The 25855-nt window shown below is 46.4% G+C and overlaps 1 protein-coding gene across 1 annotated transcript in view; it reads left to right on the plus strand.

Annotated features, from left to right (window-relative positions):
- The window catches only part of ARMH4 (armadillo like helical domain containing 4), a 240406-nt gene that overhangs the window by 169656 nt on the left and 44895 nt on the right, over positions 1-25855 (plus strand). The window contains exon 6 of the mRNA XM_075330953.1: positions 23021-23052. Coding sequence (XP_075187068.1) covers positions 23021-23052 — 32 coding nt within the window. The remainder of the gene's footprint in view (positions 1-23020; positions 23053-25855) is intronic.

Below are 25855 nucleotides of genomic sequence, written 5' to 3' on the forward strand. Positions count from 1 at the left end.
CAGGATTTACCTGTCGAAGAACCTCATAAGGACCCAGGAAGCGAGGAGCAAATTTGACAGAGCTCACTCTAAGTCTCACGTGTTTTGCAGAGAGCCACACAAAGTCCCCTGGAGAAAAGACAGGAGCCGGGCGACGAAACCGATCGGACACCGTCTTCATACGGTCCTTAGCTGCTTGGATTGACTCTTGAGTCCGATCCCAAACCTCTCTGGCATTAGTTGCCCAGTCGGCCACAAGAGGAGGAGGTGCAGCAGCGGGAAACGGTACCGGTACCCTAGGGTGTTGCCCATTATTGAGTACGAACGGTGTCTGCCCAGTGGCCTCAGCCAGCGAATTGTTAAGGGCAAATTCTGCCCAGGGTAGGAGGGAGGACCAGTTATCGTGGTTCTCAGCAACAAAGTGTCGAAGGTATATAATCATAGATTGATTGGTACGCTCAACCAAACCATTGGTCTCCGGATGGTATGCCGAAGAGAGATTCAACTCAATTTGCAGAAGGCTACAAAGATCTCGCCAGAAACGGGAAGTAAATTGCGGGCCTCTATCACAAATGATACGATCTGGCATCCCGTGAAGCCTAAAGACATGCTTGAGGAATAGTTTGGCTAGTACCCTGGAAGATGGGATTCTCGATAACGGTACGAGATGAACCATCCGGGAGAAATGGTCCGTAATGACCCACACAAATCTATGTCCCTGTGAACATGGAAGATCACCCACAAAGTCCATGCCTACCACCTCCCATGGTCTATCTGGCACTGGTAAAGGATGCAAGAGTCCAGCCGGTCTCTGCCGTAATGGACGGTTGCGAGCACACGAGTAGCAGGAACCGACATATCTCTTGACGTGGCTGGCTAAGTGTGGCCACCAATACCACCTCTCCAGTAACTCTCGTGTCCGCCTAATACCAAAATGCCCACCCACCTTTGAGGTGTGGGCCCATGACAGTATATCATTCTGTCGATCAGGCGGAACAAAGGTCTTGCCCGGTGGGATTTGGTCTAACGTCACAGGGGAGAGCGTATGAAAAACCCTGGAGGGAAGGATAAGACGAGGTTCGTCAATCTCCTCCTGGGTAGAAAGCATAGAGCGAGACAGGGCGTCTGCCTTGTTATTCTTACTCCCAGACAGATAGTTGATGGAGAAGTGAAAGCGGGAGAAAAACAAGGACCAGCGGGCTTGGCGAGGATTCAGACGCTGAGCGGTTTGTAAGTACGTCAGATTCTTATGGTCTGTATAGACCTGGAAAGGATGTTTCGCTCCTTCCAGCAAGTGACGCCACTCCTCCAAGGCTAATCTCAAGGCGAGCAGTTCCCTATCCCCAATGGTATAGTTTCTCTCTGCTGGTGAAAAGGTTTTCGCAAAGAAGAAACACAGCCTTTTTCTACCTGCACCGTTCTTTTGATACAAGACCGCACCAGCACCCACTGAAGAGGCATCAACCTCTAAGAGGAAGGGCTTACTCTCATCGGGTCTTTGAAGAACGGGAGCAGTTGAAAAGTGTCTTTTTACTGCCTCAAAAGCCTGAGATGTCTCAGTAGACCAGGCTTTGGGATTAGCACCTTTCTTAGTCAAGGCCACCAAAGGGGCCACCAAAGTAGAAAAATGGGGTATGAACTGCCTGTAATAATTTATGAATCCTAAAAAGCGTTGCACCGCCTTCAAGGAATGAGGTTCGGACCATTGCAGGACAGCAGAGAGCTTCGCAGGATCCATAGCCAGGCCCTCTTGTGAGATAATGTAACCCAAAAAAGGCAATGAGGACTGCTCGAATACACATTTCTCGAGTTTAGCAAACAATGAGTGCTCCCTTAAACGGGAAAGGACACGAACGACATCCTGACGATGAGTCTCCAGATCAGGAGAAAAAAATCAGGATGTCGTCCAGATACACCACTACTGAGGATAACAGTAAATCCCTGAACACATCGTTTACGAAGTCCTGAAATACTGCGGGTGCATTACATAACCCAAAAGGCATGACGAGGTATTCATAGTGACCGTCTCGGGTGTTAAAAGCGGTCTTCCATTCGTCACCCTTTCGAATTCGTACCAAGTTATACGCACCCCGCAGATCCAACTTTGTAAAAACTTGAGCTCCTCTCAATCTGTCAAAGAGCTCCGAAATTAAAGGTAATGGGTATTTGTTCTTTATTGTGATTGCGTTGAGACCCCTGTAATCTATGCAGGGACGCAAATCACCCTCTTTCTTCCGAACAAAGAAAAACCCAGCTCCCGCGGGAGAGACAGACTTACGAATGAACCCCTTCTCTAAACTCTCTCTTATATAGGTCGACATGGCCTCCGACTCAGGTATCGACAGGGGGTAAACCCTGCCTTTAGGTGGAACCGAACCTGGGATAAGGTCTATGGCACAGTCATACGGCCTATGGGGTGGAAGAACCTCAGCACCCTGTTTGGAGAACACGTCAGCGAAATCCAGATAGGGTGTAGGTATGGGAGAGAGATCAGTAGATGCAACCGCAATGACCTTAGGTGGTAAGGGAAGACATCGGGACTGACATTTCGAACCCCAACTAATAATGCTGTCAGACTCCCAGTCAATGTGAGGAGCATGAGTCCGAAGCCATGGGAGACCCAGAAGGATGTCGTCTATACCCTCAGGCAAAACAAGAAAAGAAATCTCCTCTATGTGACCCTGAGACAGGGAAAGGCGCAAGGGAACTGTCCTCAATGTAATGGAGTCAGACAACATAGTTCCATTAACAACACGGACAGGAATAGGCGCCTCTAACATGATAGAGGGAATATTGTGTCCCTTTACAAATCCTGAGGACACAAAAGTCCCGTCAGCTCCGGAATCCACAAAAGCCATAATAGGCCATGTATTCTCAGATAACGAGAGCTGACCTGGGATACAACACTTAGAGGGTGCAGAAGACATCTCTAGTAACCCCCCTCTAATGGTTACTAGGCCAGGGAGTTTCCCTGATGACTAGGACACTTGTTGGCATAGTGCCCAGCCTGACGACATACGTAACATATAGGAGGACCAGACTTGCGTAGTCTGGAAGACGTATGACATAACTCCATAGGAGTGGGAGATGTTTCAGATGCTGAGGAAGATGGTAGTGGACCCTCAACAACTGGAATAGCCCGATGCTTAGGGCGTGAGGAAGAGACCTCGAGTCTACGTTCCTTATGGCGTACATCGATCCTCGTTGCTACTGTGATCAAGTCCTCCAGAGAAGCAGGGACCTCACGAGTAGCAAGAGCATCCTTGACATAGCCTGCCAACCCTCTCCAGAAGATAGGAATCAACACCTTCTCTGGCCAATCTAGTTCTGCAACCAGAGTTCTAAAAGCAATGGCATAAGAACTAGTGGATAACGAACCCTGAGATAGATCTAACAGTCTCAGGGCCGCATCATGGGTAACCTGCGGACCCATGAATACCGCCTTAAGAGCATCAAGAAAGTCTTGATGTCTCAGCGTAACCACATCAGAGCGCTCCCATAGGGGAGTCGCCCATTCTAAGGCTTTGTCCTGAAGTAAGGAGATGATAAAGCCTACTCTGGACCTCTCCGTAGAGAAGCGAGAAGAGTTGACCTCTAGGTGTATCTGACACTGACTAATGAAACCACGACATGATCTGGCATCGCCAGAATATCTGTTTGGCAGAGCAAGTCGAGGATCATGTGCAGATGTCACCATGGTCTGAGGTTTATCCTCTATACTCTTGAGCCGTGACTCAAGTACTTGTATGTAACGGTGTAACTGCTGATATTCTGCCATAACTGCCAGACCCTTGGCTCAGTCCTAATGTTACGGGGGGCTGTCTGATAACCTAAAGGAGTATCAGACAGTCAGGGTCCACCGTGCAAAGACTCTGCTGCAGACTATGGCAGAGTGCAATACCTCTGTTAACTCACAGAAGGATATAATAAGTAAGTAAAGCAATTCCTCCCTTACTTGGAGGGTGTGTGGAATGATCTCTGTTAATAATCACAGAGACAAAGGCAATGTGTGCGAAATGGCACCTACCTAGGTCCGCTCTTCTAGTGGTGCAAAAGAGACGAACAGCAGCGTAAGCCGCACAAAGCTCCTACCTGCGTTCGCTCCACTAGTGTGCGAGGACACGAACCACTAGATATGGCACCTGCCTAGGTCCGCTCTTCTAGTGGTGCAAAAGAGACGAACAGCAGCGTAAGCCGCACAAAGCTCCTACCTCTGTTCGCTCCCCTAGTGTGCGAGGATACGAACAACTGCCAGACGCAGTATAAGGAACGTTACCCTAGCGGCAACGTCCACCTACGAGTCGAACCACAAGGCCCAGCCAGACCATGTGCCTCAGGCACCTGCCTATGTCCGCTCCCCTAAGAGGTAAGGATACGGACAGCAGCCGAAGCTGTAAGGTATAAGAACGCTACCCTGCCGGTAGCGCTCACCTAGCATAGACAGAGGAATGCCTAGAGGAACGCGCACAGAGCGTCTACTCTTATGCATGAACCAAGAGGACTGAGCGCCATGCGGCGTGTGTCAGGGTCTTATATAGACTCTGTGCCTCATCCAAGATGGATGACACCAGAGCCAATCCGCTGCCAGAACGACAGGAGTGACGTCATGCTGGCCTATCACCGAGCAAGGCATCACAAGCACATGACCAGCGACCAATCGGCATAGAAGGTGTCAGAGACATGTGACCTCATGTCAGCGATGATGTCACCCGCACATGTGCAATGGCTCCAAGATAGGACTTAGTCTCCGGCGCTCGCACATGTGCAGTAGCAAGAAATCTGGACTTAGTCTCCAGCACTCGCACATGTGCAGTAGCAAGAAATCTGGACTTAGTCTCCAGCGCTCGCACATGTGCAGTAGTAAGAAATCTGGACTTAGTCTCCAGTGCTTGCAGCAACCGTAACAGGAACAGCCTCTGATGAGCGCAGAAGGTGACCCCACTCTCCACTCCCTAGCACCAGGATCCAGCATTGTATCGTGTTTCCAGTGTACCCTGTGTGTTGCGGTGCTTGTCAGGGGGTTCCCTTGTACCTGGCAGAACCCCAGTAGCCACTGCATGACAGCTATGGAGTGCTGCACTTGGCTTTTTCCAGCTGCTCAATAGAGAATGAATGGAGAGGTGGTTGGGTGTCCCTCCTGTTGCTCCAGTTCATAACGGGGATAACATTTCCCTAATGGGGATGAAAATTTTTCATTCTGCCGATGAGAGTTCCTCCCAGCAGTTTGACCCCCACCAATCAGCAAGCTATCACCTATTCGATGGATAGGTGATAACTTGTTTAAGCTGGACAAGACAACCCCTTCAGTATGAAATTGGTGGTGATCTGACCCCCAGCACCTCCACTAAACAGTTGTTACTAGCTCCCACAGCTTCTGGAGCAGGGGCTTATCTACAATAGGTGTAGGGATTGCAATCGCACTCAGACCCTGGAGCCTAGAGGATCCAAAAAGCATCTTTGACGTATATGAAAATACCAACACTATTAAAGGCTTGCAATAATTCAGGGACCGGTAAGGGCTTTGAGCTTCACTGGGTAGCGTTGCGGCATCCTGGCTGAGCCGATGCACAGTATCACATCTGAAATGACAACAGGACTGTTATATAGCTTTCAGGACCACTTGAGTCTGGTATTGGCACATAGTCCTAGTCACTCTGTAAGACTACAGTATAGCCATTGAAGGAGCGGAAGTGGACACCAGTTTCTATCACTTGTAGGAGCCTAATGAAAAAGATCAGTGGGGCATCCCAATAAGGTTTACATCCTCTATACAGCTCGGTTTTTTCAATTAGACCATTTTCATCACTGATACAATGATGGCTCATCAAGATTACATAATCTGGAACTGCTATAATATTCCTACCAAGCTATGTAGAGTTTTAGTGTAGATCAAGGCAATATTATATGTAATAAACCATTACGTCACCCGCGGTCGATAACATTTCCCCATAAATGACTGCTGCAGAGGATAAAATCAAATAAATCTATATTTATTGAATATGTAGCAGATGATATGTCTGAGTTATATGCACTGGAGCGCAGTGACACGTTACATATGGAACAGGAATTTGCAATTTTGTCATCTAAAGTTCATTTCACAAAGAACATTACAAAGATCGAAGAAATTCATTGTTGGAGTGGAAAATAATCTCAATAGGAATTTTGGGGAAACTGATTATCACTGTGCTAAATCCCAGGGATTGAGGTTAATTGAATATTAATAGATCAAGATGGAAGTGAAAGTAGGAAAACAGAATGCGGCTCCTGGAATCAATGTAAATAAATGAAGTGCTTGCTACTAATTTTTCAGCTGGAGCCGACAGGGAACTATTGATTGCTCAGCCAATTCTAGGCTCTGTCATTAATATCTAAGGGGCTATTTAACGGAAAAAACAACGAAAACATTGCAGAATTAAAACTTGCGCTAATGATTTCATTTATTCTTCATGTTAAGTGCACATAGCGTTCATGCACTTAGGCAAACGTGTATACCGGAAACAGCTCTGATCTACTCACATTCACCAGACCAAGGCTATAAAGTGTCCTCTAAATATCCATCTGCGCCTTCCCACACAGAGGGTGATTGTAAAAAAACGTATACTGTGCAATATATGTTATTTTTGCAGTGGTCCCTATGGTGGACACCTCATGATGGGATACGCTCAGAAATGGCCTCAAACATTGTGTGCTTGTTGCCTTTTTTTGTCTAATTTTCCATCCACATTAAAGGGGATGTCTGGCCTAGAAAACCCATTTTCATTGTTAGCCAAGAAACAAAAGTCTCAATAAGTGATAGGGTTGAGAGAATTAACAAAAAGTGTTTCTTGCCCTGGAGGACTTCTTGTACCTATTAATTTGAAAATGCACAATGCAATGCTTAAAGGGGTTGTACGGTGAAAACAAGACATCATCTATCTGTAAGATAGGTGATATATTATTTCTTGTGGGGGTCTGACCCCTGAGACCAACACTGATCAGCCAAACTGGGCACGTTTCTCCTCGTTTATCATGGGTGTGTCACACTTCACAGACAGTCCTGTGGTTTCTGGCTGTAAAAGGTTGCAGCTTTTGGCTAGACGAGCTGCTCTCTGACTATCCCTTTTTCCCTGCTTTGAGTTAATCCCTTTCTCTTTAGGACCCTGTGGATTTCCTCATCTTTCAGCTGTTAATATACTCTCATTCCCCCTTATTCTTTGCTGGTGATAAGTTTAAAAATCCTTTACAGGTTTTGAGTGCAAGCAGTCGGCTCGTATTCATCGGGAGAAACTTTGTTGTTGTTGCAGTTCTTCTCCCTGAGTCATCTGGAAATAAGTTATTCGTATACTCTCCTGTGTGTTTTCCCTATGTGTTCTTTAGTACTTAGTGGGGTTGACTAAGTGCTCATCCCATCTGTTCCCTAGCTAGGGCCCAGCTCAGGGTTAGGGAAGGCCAGGTATCCTGCTCGGCGCATAAGTATGGAACCTATCTAGGGTGGTGAGGGAAGCCATGGGCTAGCGAGAGGTTTGGTCAGGGGTTACCACCTCCCCCTTCCCTAAACACAGTTTCTCTTCCCTTTTGCCCTTTGCCTGGACCTTCCCTGTACATAGCGTGACATAATTACAATGGAGCAACAATGCGCATGCTTGACCACTGCTCCATTCAGTATATATGACTGACAAGGACTGTGCTCAATTTTTTCCACCAGCCCCATAGAGAATGAATGGAGCCGCTATAGGGCACCCAACCTGCACCCAACCTCCTCGCTAAGAATAAAGGTTCCTCATTTTTGCTAGTTAGTGCACGTCCCAGCGGTGAGACTCCTGGTAATCACTAATTTATCACCTCTTGTTGATAGGTGATAACTTATTTTAAGTAGAAAAATCCTTTAATTTCACCTGTGGCAGTGTCGGTAAATGTTATCACAAAGAGGGTCTGATTCATTATTGCAGTTGCACCTATATTTGTGTCATTTTTTTCATATTATGAGGCTATTTTTTCTGCTGCACCTATTTTAAAGCCTGTTTTCTGCTTGTTCATTTTTTTTTCACTGCCATTGTGGGGATGTTTTTTGTAATCTGGATATTTGAAGCTGATTTATTGTTGGATACATTTTGGGGACAATGTGTTCCAATTCCACACAGGAGTGTTTCGGGGGGGGTTTTTAAGTCAGAATTTTTTTTACGAAAATGTTAGTGTTGCATGCAAATTTGAGCAGATCTTACAACTTTTCTCTATAAGAAAGGTTAAAAAAAACTCATGGCACTTTTTATTTTGGGCAAAATTCATGAACCTACATGCCTTATTTTGAAGAACGTAGAGCAAAAAACAGCAATGAATCCCACAGCACAAAAAAAAGAAGAGTGACTTTAAAAAAAAAATTGGCTAAGCCCAAGGACAAATTGCATGTACCCAGCAATACAGCATCGTGATGTACCCACAATGGTAACCTGGGGTCTCATTACACACCGTTATGAGTATTGGAGATATCTTGCCATCCTACCCTCTATGAAGCATGCACCATGCGGTGCTCCTGTAAAATATCTGATAGAGGAAAAAGTATATATTGTGTAATGCACCTATAATTGTGGCACAGATCGTTCTATAATTGTGGCACAGATCCTTCTATAATTGTGGCACAGATCGTTCTATAATTGTGGCACAGATCGTTCTATAATTGCTAGCAGTTGTAGAAGTAAAAGACATTTGTGGTTGTTTGTGATAGAAGAGAAAATACGAGATGAGCGGGTAAATCTATATTTATACAGAATACTCGGAGTACTCTTGGCAGGATGCCTCCTAGTTTCCATTACATAATTGGTTTGTCTCACGTGTGGGGTTATTGAAGGTCAACAAATGGAAGGAATGGAAGGATAGTCTCTCATCGAAGTGTCACGGGGAGGACAAACTCTATCGGTGTATCTTTTTGCTGCCTGTACCTTTCTTTATCTTGGGCGGGAAAAGTGAAAGCTAAGCTTCCGGTAATTCAATGCCATGTGGGAAGTAGGTCCGTTACTTAAGCCAAGTACTGTACCCAATGACCTTCTAGTCAAGTCAAAGCTCCTGTGATGGAAAGAAGGAGTGCTAAATGTTACCTACAATCCCGCCAGGCCAGGTACAGAGGAGCGTATGAAAAACTGTCCAATTTTCAAATAGAAAAAGTTGACAATTTTGACAAATATTGTCATTCGCATTCAGTCCATATTTTATATCCATATGACATCTCTTTCCTATGGTAAGACTTGTTCTATATGAGTGAAAATACGATGCAATTAAGATGATTGTTATTGGATCCAATTTTTTATATTCCCCATAGACATGAATAGGCGAGCCTTCTCTAAAATACAGAAGAAACACGGACACTCACTCCTTGTGTAAAACTGTCTTCTGAATGGCACAATTGAATAACATTTGTCCTATAGCTGTACACGTGCAATCTGATTCTAACATGGACAGTATACAGTGCCTTGCGAAAGTATTCGGCCCCCTTGAATTTTTCAACCTTTTCCCACATTTCAGGCTTCAAACAAAGATAAAAATGTTAATGTTATAGTGAAGAATCAACAACAAGTGGGACACAATTGTGAAGTTGAACGAAATTTATTGCTTATTATAAACTTTTGTAAAAAAGAATAAACTTAATAGAAAATTAGGGCGTGTTAAATTATTCAGCCCCTTTCAGTGCAGCAAACTCACTCCAGGAGTTCATTGAGATCTCTGAATGATCCAATGTTGTCCTAAATGAATAATGATGATAAATATAATCCACCGGTGTGTAATCAAGTCTCCGTATAAATGCACCTGCTCTGTGATAGTCTCAAGGGGGCTTTACACGGTAGCGATATCGCTAGCAATTTCTAGTGATATCGAGCGTGTAAGTACCCGCCCCCGTCGCGCATGCAATTGTTTGTGATCGCTGCCGTAGCGAACATTATCGCTATGGCAGCGTCACACGTACTTACCTGGTCCGCATCGTCGCTGTGACTGCCGAACAATCCCTCCTTCAAGGGGGAGGGACGTTCGGCATCACAGCGACGTCACCGCAACGTCACTAAGCGGCCGGCCAATCAAAGCGGAGGGGCGGAGATGAGCAGGACGTAACATCCCGCCCACCTCCTTCCTTCCGCATTGGGGCCGGCGGCAGGTAAGGAGACGTTCCTCGCTCCTGCGGTGTCACACATAGCGATGTGTGCTGCCGCATGAGCGATGAACAACATGGATAAACAACCCTTACCGATTTTTGAGTTTGGGACGAGCTCTCCATGGTGAACGATTTTCACCATTTTTGAGGTCGCTGGTCAGTGTTACACGCTGTGATATCGTTAATGACGCCGGATGTGCGTCACTAACAACGTGACCCCGACGACAAAACATTAACGATATCGTAGCATGTAAAGTCCCCTTTAGTGTTCTGTTTAAAGCACAAAGAGCATCATGAAGGCCAAGGAACACAATAGGCAGGTCCGTGATACTGTTGTGAAGAAATTTAATGCCGGACTTGGTTAGAAAAAGATTTCCACAACTTTAAACATCCCAAGAAGCACTGTGCAAGCGATCATATTGAAATGGAAGGAGTATCATACCACTGCAAATCTACCAAGACCCGGCCGTCCCTCAAAAACTTCATCTCAAACAAGGAGAAGACTGATCAGAGATGCAGCCAAGAAGCCCATGATCACTCTGGATGAACTGCAGAGATCTACAGCTGAGGTGGCAGAGTCTGTCCATAGGACAACAGTCGTACACTGAGAGTGGCAAGGAGAAAGCCATTTCTCAAAGATATCAAATACAGTGCCTACAAGAAGTATTCAACCCCCTGCAGATTTAGCAGGTTTGATAAGATGCAAATAAGTTAGAGCCTGCAAACTTCAAACAAGAGCAGGATTTATTAACAGATGCATAAAGCTTACAAACCAACAAGTTATGTTGCTCAGTTAAATTTTAATAAATTTTCAACATAAAAGTGTGGGTCAATTATTATTCAACCCCTAGATTTAATATTTTGTGGAATAACCCTTGTTTGCAATTACAGCTAATAATCGTCTTTTATAAGACCTGATCAGGCCGGCACAGGTCTCTGGAGTTATCTTGGCCCACTCCTCCATGCAGATCTTCTCCAAGTTATCTAGGTTCTTTGGGTGTCTCATGTGGACATTAATCTTGAGCTCCTTCCACAAGTTTTCAATTGGGTTAAGGTCAGGAGACTGACTAGGCCACTGCAACACCTTGATTTTTTCCCTCTTGAACCAGGTCTTGGTTTTCTTGGCTGTGTGCTTTGGGTCGTTGTCTTGTTGGAAGAAGAAATGACGACCCATCTTAAGATCCTTGATGGAGGAGCGGAAGTTCTTGGCCAAAATCTCCAGGTAGGCCGTGCTATCCATCTTCCCATGGATGCGGACCAGATGGCCAGGCCCCTTGGCTGAGAAACAGCCCCACAGCATGATGCTGCCACCACCATGCTTGACTGTAGGGATGGTATTCTTGGGGTCGTATGCAGTGCCATCCAGTCTCCAAACGTCACGTGTGTGGTTGGCACCAAAGATCTCGATCTTGGTCTCATCAGATCCTTGAACCAGTCTGTCTCAGAGTCCTCCAAGTGATCATGAGCAAACTAGACGAGCCTTGACATGACGCTTTGAAAGTAAAGGTACCTTACGGGCTCGTCTGGAACGGAGACCATTGCGGTGGAGTACGTTACTTATGGTATTGACAGAAACCAATGTCCCCACTGCCATGAGATCTTCCCGGAGCTCCTTCCTTGTTGTCCTGGCCTCGGCACGGGTGGAAACTTTCAAAGGCTGTCCAGGCCGTGGAAGGCTAACAGTAGTTCCATAAAGGCCCTGTCACACTAAGCAACATCGCTAGCAACATCGCTGGTAACGAACAACTTTTGTGACGTTGCTAGCGATGTTGCTGTGTGTGACATCCAGCAACAACCTGGCCCCTGCTGTGAGGTCGTTGGTTGTTGCTGAATGTCCTGGGCCATTTTTTAGTTGTTGCTGTCCTGCTGTGAAGCACAGATCGCTGTGTGTGACAGCGAGACAGCAACAACTAATGTGCAGTGAGCAGGGAGCCAGCTTCTGCGGAGGCTGGTAACCAATGTAAACATCGGGTAACCAAGAAGCCCTGTCCTTGGTTACCCGATATTTACCTTTGATACCAGCCTCCTCCGCTCTCACTGCCTGTGCTGCCGGCTCCTGTTCTGTGCACGTGTAGCTGCAGCACACATCAGGTAATTAACCCGATGTGTGCTGTAACTAGGAGAGCAAGGAGGCAGCGCTAAGCATTGTGCGCTGCTCCCTGCTCTGTGCACATTTAGCTGCAGCACACATCGGGTTAATTAACCTGATGTGTGCTGTAACTAGGAGACTGGGGGCTGGTCACTGGTTGCTGGTGAGCTCACCAGCAACTCGTGTAGCCACGCTCCAGCGATCCCTGCCAGGTCAGGTTGCTGGTGGGATCGCTGGAGCGTCGCAGTGTGACATCTCACCAGCAACCTCCTAGCAACTTACCAGCGATCCCTATCGTTGTTGGGATCGCTGGTAAGTTGCTTAGTGTGACTGGACCTTAAGCCTTCCACTTCCGGATGATGCTCCCAACAGTGGAGACAGGTAGGCCCAACTCCTTGGAAAGGGTTTTGTACCCCTTGCCAGCCTTGTGACCCTCCACGATCTTGTCTCTGATGGCCTTGGAATGCTCCTTTGTCTTTCTCATGTTGACCAAGTATGAGTGCTGTTCACAAGTTTGTGGAGGGTCTTAATTAGTCAGAAAAGGCTGGAAAAAGAGATAATTAATCCAAACATGTGAAGCTCATTGTTCTTTGTGCCTGAAATACTTCTTAATACTTTAGGGGAACCAAACAGAATTCTGGTGGTTTGAGGGGTTGAATAATAAATGACCCTCTGAATAAACTTTTCACAATTTAAAAAAAAAAATAAAGAAATAACATTCTTTTTTGCTGCAGTGCATTTCACACTTCCAGGCTGATCTACAGTCCAAATGTCACAATGCCAAGTTAATTCCGAATGTGTAAACCTGCTAAATCTGCAGGGGGTTGAATACTACTTGTAGGCACTGTATATCCATAAAAAGTGTCATTTAAAGTTTACCACAAGCCACCTGGGAATCACACCAAACATGTGGAAGAAGGTGCTCTGGTCAGATGAAACCAAAATCGAACTTTTTGGGCACAATGCCAAACAATATGTTTGGCATACAAACAACACAGCTCCTCACCCTAAACCCACCATCCTCACTGTCAAACATGGTGGTGGCAGTATCATGGTTTGGGCCTGCTTTTCTTCAGCAGGGACAGGGAAAATGGTTAAAATTGATAGGAATATGGATGGAGCCAAATACAGGACCATTCTTGAAGAAAACCTGTTGGAGTCTGCAAAAGACCTGAGATTGGGACGGAGATTTGTCTTTCAACAAGACAATGATCCCAAACATAAAGCAAAATCTACAATGGAATGATTCACAAATAAATGTATCCAGGTGTTAGAATGCCCAAGTCACAGTCCAGACCTGAATCCAATCGAGAATCTGTGGAAAGAGCTGAAAACGGCTGTTCACAAACGCCTCCATCCAACCTCACTCAGCTCCAGCTGTTTGTAAAGGAAGAATGGGCAAGAATTTCAGTCTCTCAATGTGCAAAACTGATAGACACATACCCCAAGCGACTTGCAGCTGTAATCACAGCAAAAGGTGGCGCTACAAAGTATTAATTTAAAGGGGATGAATAATATTGCACGCCCCAATTTTTAGTTTATTATTTTTTATAAAGAGGGTAACTCCGGCACACTAATCGTTTCCAATAGGTATGTTGAAGTAAATACACGAAAAAATAGATTTCAGAAGGGTTCATCCACCCTTCTCTTTTCCCTACCATTAGTAGCCTGGTAGTCTCTGAACTGATTACCTAACATTACCTATGGACCTTTTTTCCAAACCAACCCCGTGAAGTCACAGATAGCCAGAGACCTGCACCTGCTAACCTGTTCACATATATGTCTACTTGAGATACCTCCCTGCTGATGTGGGATATCTCCCTGCTGATGTGGCAAACTCCCTTGCTCTTTACTAAGCAATATACCATTAGAGGCCCACATCTCCTACATAAGACCAGACTGTGCTGAATTTGTACTTTTCAATTGAGATTATCCTCATCGATCCCGAGGACATCCACTATCCTGTCCTCATTCTCTAGCCACTGTATAGAAGCATTCACGTGACTGCCTGATTGATTAGTCCTCCCTATATATAGCATACATATGGTCATCTGGGATATTTCCCTGCTGATATGATATACCTCTGCTGATGTGGCAAACTCTTCTTGCTCTTTGACTCAGGACTAGGTATAGCAATATTTGAAGAGATCGACTCCCTTGTCTTCAACATTCAGTCACAATAAAGAAGCATCTTCCTTGTTATACACAGTAAATTGCTGTTAACACGCATTCCTAATCGGATAACCCGGTACACTATTGCTGCTTCAACCCCTGTGACTATGTGACTATATATATGTATGGTTGATCATATACATCTGTATCCCACATATTACCTACTGAATCTAGTCTGTCCGACCTGAGGAAGGCCTTTTAGGCCGAAACGTCGTCGTCACCTGGCGGACATCACTTTGTACAGCACCTTTTTCACGATTTTTGCACTAATAAAACAAAAGGATCTGAAATCTATTTTTTCGTGTATTTACTTCAACATACCTATTGGAAACGATTAGTGTGCCGGAGTTACCCTCTTTGTGCTTACATTTTTCTCCTGAGCATCTACATGGGTGAGGCGAGGTCTTTTTCTCTACTATTATTTTTTATAAAACTTTAAAATAAGCAGTAAATTTCATTCAACTTCACAATTGTGTCCCACTTGTTGTTGATTCTTCACCATAAAATGTAACATTTTTATCTTTATGTTTGAAGCCTGAAATGTGGGAAAAGGTTGAAAAATTCAAAGGGGCCAAATACTTTCGCAAGGCACTGTATATATGATAATTGTCATGAGTGTGTCTGTCACAAGATGGTGCAGTGCAGGACCAAAGCAGGTTCGGTAAAAAGCGAAGTCGCTGGAAGGTGAGTATATGAATGGGGCTGGGGACTAAGGGGTACTTTGCACGCTTCGACATCGCTAGCCGATGCTTGCGATGCCGAGCGCGATAGTAGCCGCCCCCGTCGAACATGCGATATTTTGTGATAGCTGCCGTAGCGAACATTATCGCTACGGCAGCTTCACACGCACTTACCTGCCATGCGACGTCGCTCTGGCCGGTGACCCGCCTCCTTCCTAAGGGGGCGGGTCGTACGGCGTCACAGAGACGTCACATGGCAGCCGGCCAATTGAAGCGGAGGGGCGGAGATGAGCAGGACATAAACATCCCACTCACCTCCTTCCTTCTGCATTGTCGGTGGACGCAGGTAAGGAGATGTTCCTCGCTCCTGCGGCTTCACACACAGCGATGTGTGCTGCCGCAGGAATGAGGAACAACATCGTATCTCCTATTGGTGCGACATTATGAAAATGTCCGATACTACACAGATCACCGATTTACGACGCTTTTGCGATTGTTTATCGGCACATCTAGACTTTACACGTTGCGACGTCGTTACTGGCGCCGGATGTGCGTCACTTTCGATTTGCAGTAGCGATGTCGCAGCGTGCAAAGTACCCCTTAGATTTAAAAAAAATTATGGGCGCAGAATAATCACTAGATCAATCTGACCCCATATAGCATCCTGTTATCAGCAGCTCATCGCGTAATTACCCCGGCCGATGTTCTGCTAAAAACAATGACTTTTGTTCTGGCATTAACAATCCAATCACCCATTGAATGAGCAGCATTTTGCTCTTTTTTTGTTGGGCGATTGCCGACCTGTTTACACCTATCTGTTCATCTGGGATTTATAAATGAATTTATAACTAGACACAGTATGTGACATACACAATGCATATTACGCACACATATGTATATACATATATGTGATATGTGATTTCACCAAAGGTCCTGAAGTCCCACAGCGTACAAGAACTGTGGTGACATCACAGTAGATGCTGGTGGCCCCCAAGGGAGAGGAGGCCTAGCAGCCCCCCAGTTTGCCCACCTTAGTGCTGGCCTGCTCCCAGTATATGGCACTGCTACCTAAGTACTTACTCTTTTTGCCGTGCTTGTTGGTAGCACCACTATCTTGCTTTGCTACGTGGGAGTTATCTTGACACTGTATGAAAGTACTCCATGTAGATTGACTAACACAGTATCTGCTATGGCTACAGTTTAACACAAGATGGCCACTGCCGATGTCTACACAGTACGGAAGCTTAGGACCTTAAGGAACTGTTACAAAACCGATCCCTACAGTCTCTCTGACAAAATATTTCCAATACATACTCAGTTTTAAATTGCTGCCGATTCCCTTATGACTTTGCAGTCAGATGAACATTTTGGTTCTCGATTTTCAGACTTGTGATATTTTTGACATCATGTACATTCCAAGTCGGCTGTGTCTGAGGATTAGTTGTTCTTCTCCGGCGCTTGCACAGTCATAAGATTGAGCTTGGATGAGAAGTAAGCTGGCTAATAAACTACTAGTAGGAAGATGCAATCTGGCCAAAAGAAGTTGGCTTGAATGGATGGAGCCAATGCTGGCTGAGAAGCTAGAGCACCGTATAATGGATAACATAGTCAATGACAGATGGACAGTGCCGTATGTAAACAAACGGGTGTGTAGAGCTGATAGCAAGGATTTTCTCTGCAGAAGAGAATGTGAAAAAATTGTATTTGTATTGGCTTTTCAAAGCTCAACACCTTTTTTAGAAAATTAGTAACCACATTTAAAAGGAACCTGTCAGGTGCAATATGCATCCAGAATCACGAGCAGTTCTGGGTGTATACTGCTAATCCCTGCCTAACCGTCCCTGTATGTAGTAACATAGATTAAGAGATCTTTAGAAAAAGTATTTCTAAAGATCCTTTATGACATGCTAATGAGGCCAGGGACTAGTCACAAGGGGCGTTAGTTCCCCTGGCTAGTCGGCTTCCTTAGCCTGTTAGTACACCCCTGTGAGCGTGCTACCATGCTAATGAATGCGCAGCATCAGAGGAATGGTTGCTCTCACCTCTCTGCTGCCACTGTGGCCGTCGCTGGTTTTCATCTCAGTGCCCATGATCAGAATGCCCCGCACTTCCAATCATGCGCACTATGAAGCTGGGTGTATGCGTCCCGGCTTCAGAGATGTCTAGTGCGCATGACCGGAAGTACCAGAACTTCTGATCATGCGACGCTGCCCGGCGTCTGATGCGGTGACAACGGACACAGGTACATGTGTCACCACTGATGACGCTGGGCAATAGGCACTGAATATCATGTTAGCATACTCCTGTGGGTGTACTAACATGCTAGGAGAGCAGAATCAGCGCTTGAACTATCGCTCTTGTGACTAGTCCCTGCGCTCCTTAGCATATCATAAAGGATCCTTTTATGTATGCTGCTACATACAGGGACAGTTAGGCAGGGATTAGTAATATGCACCCAGAACTGCTTGTGGTTCTGGGTGCATATTGGTTCTGGGTGCATATTGGTTCTGGGTGCATATTGGTTCTGGGTGCAGATTCGTTCTGAGTGCACATTGGTTCTGGGTGCAGATTCGTTCTGGGTGCAGATTGGTTCTGGGTGCAGATTTGTTCTGGGTGCAGATTGGTTCTGGGTGCAGATTGGTTCTGGGTGCATATTGGTTCTGGGTGCATATTGGTTCTGGGTGTATATTGGTACTGGGTGCATATTGGTACTGGGTGCATATTGGTACTGGGTGCATATTGGTTCTGGGTGCATATTGGTACTGGGTGCATATTGGTACTGGGTGCATATTGGTTCTGGGTGCATATTGGTTCTATTGGTTCTGGGTGCATATTGGTACTGGGTGCATATTGGTTCTGGGTGCATATTGGTACTGGGTGCATATTGGTACTGGGTGCATATAGGTTCTGGGTGCATATTGGTTCTATTGGTTCTGGGTGCATATTGGTTCTGGGTGCATATTGGTTCTATTGGTTCTGGGTGCATATTGGTTCTGGGTGCATATTGGTTCTGGGCGCATATTGGTTCTGGGTGCATATTGGTTCTATTGGTTCTGGGTGCATATTGGTTCTGGGTGCATATTGGTTCTATTGGTTCTGGGTGCATATTGGTTCTGGGCGCATATTGGTTCTGGGTGCATATGTCAGGGCCAGGTGGACGGGCAGACCCAGGAGGTGGATCCACTGGGCCGAACTCCTTGATGGTGGTAAGGGGTCCGGTAGCTGGAGCACTATAGGCAGCAGAACAGTCCGTGCACACGAGTATAACGGAGAAGTCCCTGGGACCACGGAGTCACTGGTGGTAGTCCGGGTGACGCAGCTCAGGTTCGGAAGCCGAGGTGATGTCAGGCGGGGTCCGGAACCTTTGGAGCGAGATGACGGGTCACCGCAGGGATCCGAGATGGTGCGGACTGTCAGGATGGCAGATGGACAGCGTTCGGGGTTCAGGATACGGCAGGACCGGATGGCGAGGCAGGCACGGCTCTACAAGAGAGATAGGTGAGTATATACACAGCGACACCAGGAGACCTGACTCCTAGCTTAGGAAACACGAAGATCAGGCCCCGCCCCCTTGGACAATAAACCCCTTTATACCCTGTACCTGTTTAGCCTCATTTCCTGTTAATGGACGCTGGCCCTTTAAGAAAGGGTCAGTGACCGCGCGCGCGCCCTAATGCGCATGCGCGCGGCCCGGGTGCCAGAAGCCAGGGAAGGAAGCTGAGAGGAGGACGCAGGGGAGCCGGCCAGGGCCTGGGAAGCCGTCGGGCGCCGGGATCGGAGACCAGGGGGCCTGGGAAGGACGGGCACCGGAGGCTGGAGAGCGGGGAGCGTGGCAGGTGAGCCGGGGAGCGGGGCTGAGGACCCGGGGAGCGGAGCAGAGGACCCGGGGAGGGGAGCCGAGGACCCGGGGAGCGTGACAGCATATTGGTTCTGGGTGCATATTGGTTCTGGGTGCATATTGGTTCTGGGCGCATATTGGTTCTGGGTGCATATTGGTTCTGGGTGCATATTGGTTCTGGGTGCATATTGGTTCTGGGTGCATATTGGTTCTGGGCGCATATTGGTACTGGGTGGATATTGGTACTGGGTGCATATTGGTTCTGGGTGCATATTGGTACTGGGTGCATATTGGTTCTGGGTGCATATTGGTACTGGGTGCATATTGGTACTGGGTGCATATTGGTTCTGGGTGCATATTGGTACTGGGTGCATATTGGTACTGGGTGCATATTGGTACTGGGTGCATATTGGTTCTGGGTGCATATTGGTACTGGGTGCATATTGGTACTGGGTGCATATTGGTTCTGGGTGCATATTGGTTCTATTGGTTCTGGGTGCATATTGGTACTGGGTGCATATTGGTACTGGGTGCATATTGGTTCTGGGTGCATATTGGTTCTATTGGTTCTGGGTGCATATTGGTACTGGGTGCATATTGGTACTGGGTGCATATTGGTTCTGGGTGCATATTGGTTCTGGGTGCATATTGGTACTGGGTGCATATTGGTTCTGGGTGCATATTGGTTCTATTGGTTCTGGGTGCATATTGGTACTGGGTGCATATTGGTACTGGGTGCATATTGGTTCTGGGTGCATATTGGTTCTATTGGTTCTGGGTGCATATTGGTACTGGGTGCATATTGGTTCTGGGTGCATATTGGATCTATTGGTTCTGGGTGCATATTGGTACTGGGTGCATATTGGTTTGGGTGCATATTGCACCTGACAGTTTCACATTAAAGGGTTATTACCATTTGTGCCTTTCATTATGGAAATGGGAATATCAGTCTTTTATGGTCCTGGCCACCGAAGGTAGAGTTACAAAAACAGATGAGTGTGGTTAGCAAATCTCACAAAGAAAGGAACCAGAGTTATGAAAACAGCATAACAATGAGCTACATGGTTGGTGGAAAACCGTTATTACAGGCTACGCTGCGCTCTTTCTGTAATTGCCATTGACTTTTTGGAATTCTCGTTTTTTTCTTTTCATTACTGCACCTCTAGTGACCGGTAACTAGAAGCAGATATTCTCATCTCAGGCATTAAAGACAAATATGGGAATGCAGCTTTAATCTTATCAGTCCATTACACGAATACACCCAAATAATCATCTTTATTTAGGAAGTTCTTTTCATATCTGAAAGATTGCGGTTAACCTGCATGGAACATAATATTTCTGTTGATACAAGCGGATTATTATTCCGCAGTGCGCGCGATGTCACAGCCGTATTTAAGGTCTTCAACAGCCTGGGGGTATTATTAACAAAAAGAACATCTCTACAATATTAAATATTAACAGAACTTTAATATCTTCTTCAAAAGCGAGATGGAAAGCCTCATGGCTGCCGAAGACACTGCCTCTGTATCACAATGAGAGCTTTTCAAGATAATCATGTTTTTGCATTTAGTGAAATGATAGTGCGTGTCCCAGTGGGACGCACATGAGTCTCATCCCCCCCGAAGGCTTTCATGACATTGATATTGAATAAACTTACGCTAAGTGTGTGGCTTTTTCCCTTCTCCACATGGTTTCACGTGCTTGTCTACATTTGTTAGCACCACAGCTGTGATCAGAATTGACAGCAGAAGGGCATCAAGAGTTAATATACCCTAACATAGGATTCGGGCTCCTTAGGCTTTATGTTCCCTGCCATATTTCCTGCAAGGTTTCCATTGCAAGGAGCTGTAATACTGGATATGGACCCTACTGTTACCTCCTTATGCCTCTAATTTCATGGTTGATGAGGCATTACATTTTTTTTTGTTCAGAGTTGAATAAAAAGAAGAACAATAGAAACATAGATATGTTCCATTAAAGGATGGGAATATTCTTAAGTAAAAGATGTCACGCTCGGAGTTGGCAGTATCCGAATACACTGCGTGACAGCTGTGCTTAGAACCACAGATGTCTGGTGCACTACACAACACACAACAAACAAGGGGGACAGGGGGGCACTTTTACAACGCTGGGTCCTACAGGTAGGGAGAGGGGTGAGGGGACACCTCCTGGACTCAGCTCAAACTGTTTCCTGAGCTCCCTAGTGTACCTATATGGGGTGTTTCAACCCAGATACCTAATCCCTCACTAGCCCTTCAAACACCCTGGGTAGTGAAATGGCTGGCGAGAGACACTAGTCCAACCACTGCACTAATCAACAAGCAGGGAAAGGTAGACAGACAGGGGGACACAACACAAACTTGATAGCTGCAATAGCACAACTCAAATAACTGGAATAGCAGCAGAAATCCAGTAGCTCCTAGAGATGTGCAGTCACCTAGGTGGCCAGGAAGATAAGATTCTATTTCCGGCGGAAGTTGAAAGATGGAGAGGCTATTTAAAGGAGATGGGACGGGTAACTCACCGGCTGCACATTAAATGATTAGCTAGGGGCTGCTAGCAGGAACAACTGACATTAACTCCTGAAATGTCAACAAATAGCAAATACATTTAATATGCTGAGCCACCCAAAACCCAAAAATGAGTGAAGCTCAGATCCCAGAACCATCACGTACCTCTCAAACGCCAGAGGCACTCTTGACAAAAGAAATCCTAATATACTGAGCAGAGTTGTCTTTTTAACGGCCTTCAGCTCGATCTCAAGCCATGGTGACTATCTAGGTCTTCCCCACCTAGATAGGTCCACCAGGGTCTTCTGCGCCTAGATAGGTCCACCAGGGTCTTCCACACCTAGATAGGTCCACCAGGGTCTTCCACACCTAGATAGGTCCACCAGGGTCTTCTCCGCCTAGATGGGTCCACCAGGGTCTTCTCTGCCATTATCTTGATAGTATCAGCCATCGGGTTGCTGGTCTTTCTCTTCATATTGTTCCTTCTATTCTTCCTACCATAATGTCCTTCTCAAGTCATTGCTCTCTTCGTATGATGTGTCCAAAGTAGGCAAGTTGTATCTTGGTGATCCTTGCTTCCAGTGACATGTCCGGCTTGATTTGTTCCAAAATTAATTTGTTTTGTACAGAATTTACCTTTGGCAATTAGTGAGATACTTTTTTCTATGTTCTGACTATGCATATTTGCCATCTTCTTTACATTCTCCTCTGGAAAGTTAAAAATGGTGGAAATTTTCCCATGTTGCCATACTTGTTTTCAGGTCATGCCAATCCACACCTCTTCTACGCCCTATAATAACAGGACATTCAAGAGTCACACACATGAAGAATTCCAGAAGCTCATGAGGTCCAATATTTGATATATTTGATATTTGCCAACTCTTATAAAAGTCTAGGAGGTCTCTCCTCTTTTCTGGAAGTTTTGGGTCATTTGGATGTTATGCGTACCTGTACTAATCTTTCTAGATGAATGATAGCGGTATAGATGTATAATACTGGCCATACTGCTGTTGAAGAAGAATATTTTCACACTATTGGAAAAGTTCAAGAAGTTTGTTATCGACGCGTTTCAGGTTTGGACCAAACCTCCATTATTTATTGATTTACATATAGAATAAGCTTGTAACTGCAGCAGCTAATTACAATATACCATTTATTGGAGTTGTGCCCGCCATAACCCCTGACTCCTATTTACCTCACAGAGTTATTTTATGAGCGCTTGTCTCTTTTCTTTTCCATTTTTTTTATCTTTACTCTATAGAGTTTTGTTCACATTACATTCAGGTTTCCCATTAGGCACTCGTATATATTGGGAATATGCCCTGCTTGTAAAGTTCTAATATAAGCCATTGTATCACCCAATAACGTCTAAAACAAAAAATATACTCCGGCATGTGGTTCCCTCTGCATACCTTGAAAAATGGTATGACATTGCATACCCCCTGAATATACACCATAACGACAATCCTTTGGCATAAGTTGGGTCAACAGGGCCCTGTGGATGATGTTTTCCCCATGTGCCCATTGTAGTGTGAGTGCAAATGTTTTTTTCTTAGATTAATATTTATTAATACAATGTATATATTATATTACTGCTTATACTTTACTTATTGTTATTTTTTATTTATTTTTTAGTAAGAAGTTGGATGGAAAAACTTAAAGATAAGGTAAGGTCACAAATTCTTGCTCCAATTCATTTTCAGCTTCAGGGGAAAAAATGGCAATATTAAAGGTGTAAAATGTGTATTAAATAATGATAGCAAATAGAACTCATAAGCATCTGGAAAAAAAAGAACTTTTCATCTGGAAGAGAATTTTACAATACTTGTTCCCTGCACACCCATCCAAATGATACTTTAATATCTCACAAGATCAGGAGATATCTAATTATGAGTCACTTCAGGTCGATGTCAGTATCACGAGAACTTTGGGTTATCTGTTAAACAGAGCTCTTAAACTGTTCCTCAAGATAGTGGGCCCTATGTATTCTCAGAGATACTCTTAATGGTGGAGAGGCCTGAGTCTTCTTCCTGACCCTGCTCCTGACAAGTCCTGATCTAATTACCCCTCCCCCGGGGAGGGATGGGACAGCAGTGTGTCCAAGCCACAAAAAAACTACATTATATGGAGAGAAGGTATGCACACCAGTGACTATGTAAGTCACTAGTGTGCATACCTTCTCTCCATATAGTGTATTTTTTTTTACGTTTTTGCACCCAGTTCTGACTCAGAATTGGTGTTCCAGACGTTATTTCTTAATCAAGCCACAAAAAACGACAGACAAAGGGAAAAACTAAACACTGTCACACAGCACACATACACACACACACACACACAAAGAGATTCAAGAGGAATGTGGGTAAACTCTACAACCGCACCAAGCAAAAAGCACCACTTATTACAACTTTCATCAGAGAAAGTCTGGAACACCACACCTCACAGACCAGCATAGAATAAACTATAGCTGGCATGGGTAGAAGGATTACAACAGTATAAATAGGAGGGGAGCAGATGTGATAGGTCTCCCCACAACATGTGATTAAAGGAGCAAGCAGACTAGTAGAGATTGACTCATGCTAGCCTGCCTATGAATTAGCGCACAGCAGTTTGACCCGTGAGTCTGCCTGTGTTGATCCCAAACACCAGAGAAACCATCAGGTGGAGTATCAGAATCTGCAATCTGAACAGAGTCCAATGACAGTTGGCGAAGTTTGTTCAAAACTCTGTGTGACAGTCAGCCCTGCTTTTTTAGAGGTGGAATTTTCATATAAATGTAAATTGTCCAATAATGCAGAATACTTGAACAATTGCAATTTAAAGTTTAACTTAACCCCTTCACGACCATGGACAGAAAGATCCGTCATGGTGCCCTGGGCCTTAAAGACCAAGGACGGATCTTTCCGTCATGGCGGAATCGCAGCACCGGAGCCCCCGGTGACAGCGATCGGTTAACACAAACCGCAGATTCGGGGAGGAGGGGACCTGTACCTGACCTCAGGAGGGGTGGTGCCTCCTCCCCGGACCTACGGAGGCTGTGATTGGCTGATGAACGCCGCTCAACCAATCACAGCCACTGTAATGTTCCAGCCATTTAAAGTGACTGAAACATTGAAATCCAGCCATGGTCAGTGCAGCTGTAGCACTGGCCATTGGCTGGAGCTGGATGACCTCACTGGATCACCCTCCCCCAGCTCTAGTAGCTCTGATTGGAGAGATCGGCCTTGTGACCGATCTCTCCAATCACAGTGGACCTGTTGCCAGTGACCGCCCCCATCAGCTTCACTTGTCGGTCCCTGCAGCACGCCAGCACAGTGAGTGTATACAGTGCAATGGCAGGGCGACAAGCTCCGGTCCCATGCTGTTATGTGACCGGAGCATGGGACCCGGAAGTTGCCGCGCTGCCATTGCACTGTATGAAACCGGCGAAAAGCCTCCCTATCCGTTGCCGCCCTCCATCTGCCACAGTGCCACCGCTCCCCCTGATCTGCTGCCCGGCCCCTCCCCCTCACCTCCGTGATGAGCTGCCAGCCCCCTCCACTCGTGATTGGTTGCCCGCCCCCTCTCCTCCGTTATGTGCTGCCCGGCCCCTCCCCCTCGTGATTGGCTGGCCCCCCCCTCTCCTCCGTTATGTGCTGCCCGCCCCCTCTTCTCCGTTATGTGCTGCGCGCTCCCTCTCCTCCGTTATGTGCTGCCCGGCCCCTCCCCCTCGTGATCGGCTGCCCGCCCCCTCTCCTCCGTTATGTGCTGCGCGCTCCCTCTCCTCCGTTATGTGGTGCCCGGCCCCTCACCCTCGTGATCGGCTGCCCGCCCCCTCTCCTCCGTTATGTGCTGCTCGCCCCCTCCCCTCCATGATGTGCTGCACGCTCCCTCCCCATCTCTCACCCCCGTGATCAGCTACCCGCCCCCTCCCTTGTCACCCCCGTGATCTGTGCTCCCTCCCCTGTCACCTCCGTGATCTGTGCTCCCTCCCCTGTCACCCCCGTGATCTGTGCTCCCTCCCCTGTCACCCCCGTGATCTGTGCTCCCTCACCTGTCACCCCCGTGATGTGTGCTCCCTCACCTGTCACCCCCGTGATCTGTGCTCCCTCCCTTGTCACCCCCGTGATGTGTGCTCCCTCCCTTTCACCCCCGTGATGTGTGCTCCCTCCCCTGTCACCCCCGTGATGTGTGCTCCCTCCCCTGTCACCCCCGTGATGTGTGCTCCCTCCCCTGTCACCCCCGTGATGTGTGCTCCCTCTCCTGTCACCCCCGTGATGTGTGCTCCCTCCCCTGTCACCCCCGTGATGTGTGCTCCCTCACCTGTCACCCCCGTGATGTGTGCTCCCTCACCTGTAACCCCCGTGATCTGTGCTCCCTCACCTGTCACCCCCTGTGATCTGTGCTCCCTCACCTGTCACCGCCGTGATCTGTGCTCCCTCACCTTTCACCCCCGTGATCTGTGCTCCCTCACCTGTCACCCCCGTGATCTGT

The sequence above is a fragment of the Anomaloglossus baeobatrachus genome, chromosome 12, assembly GCF_048569485.1.
Source record: "Anomaloglossus baeobatrachus isolate aAnoBae1 chromosome 12, aAnoBae1.hap1, whole genome shotgun sequence".
NCBI lineage: Eukaryota > Metazoa > Chordata > Amphibia > Anura > Aromobatidae > Anomaloglossus > Anomaloglossus baeobatrachus.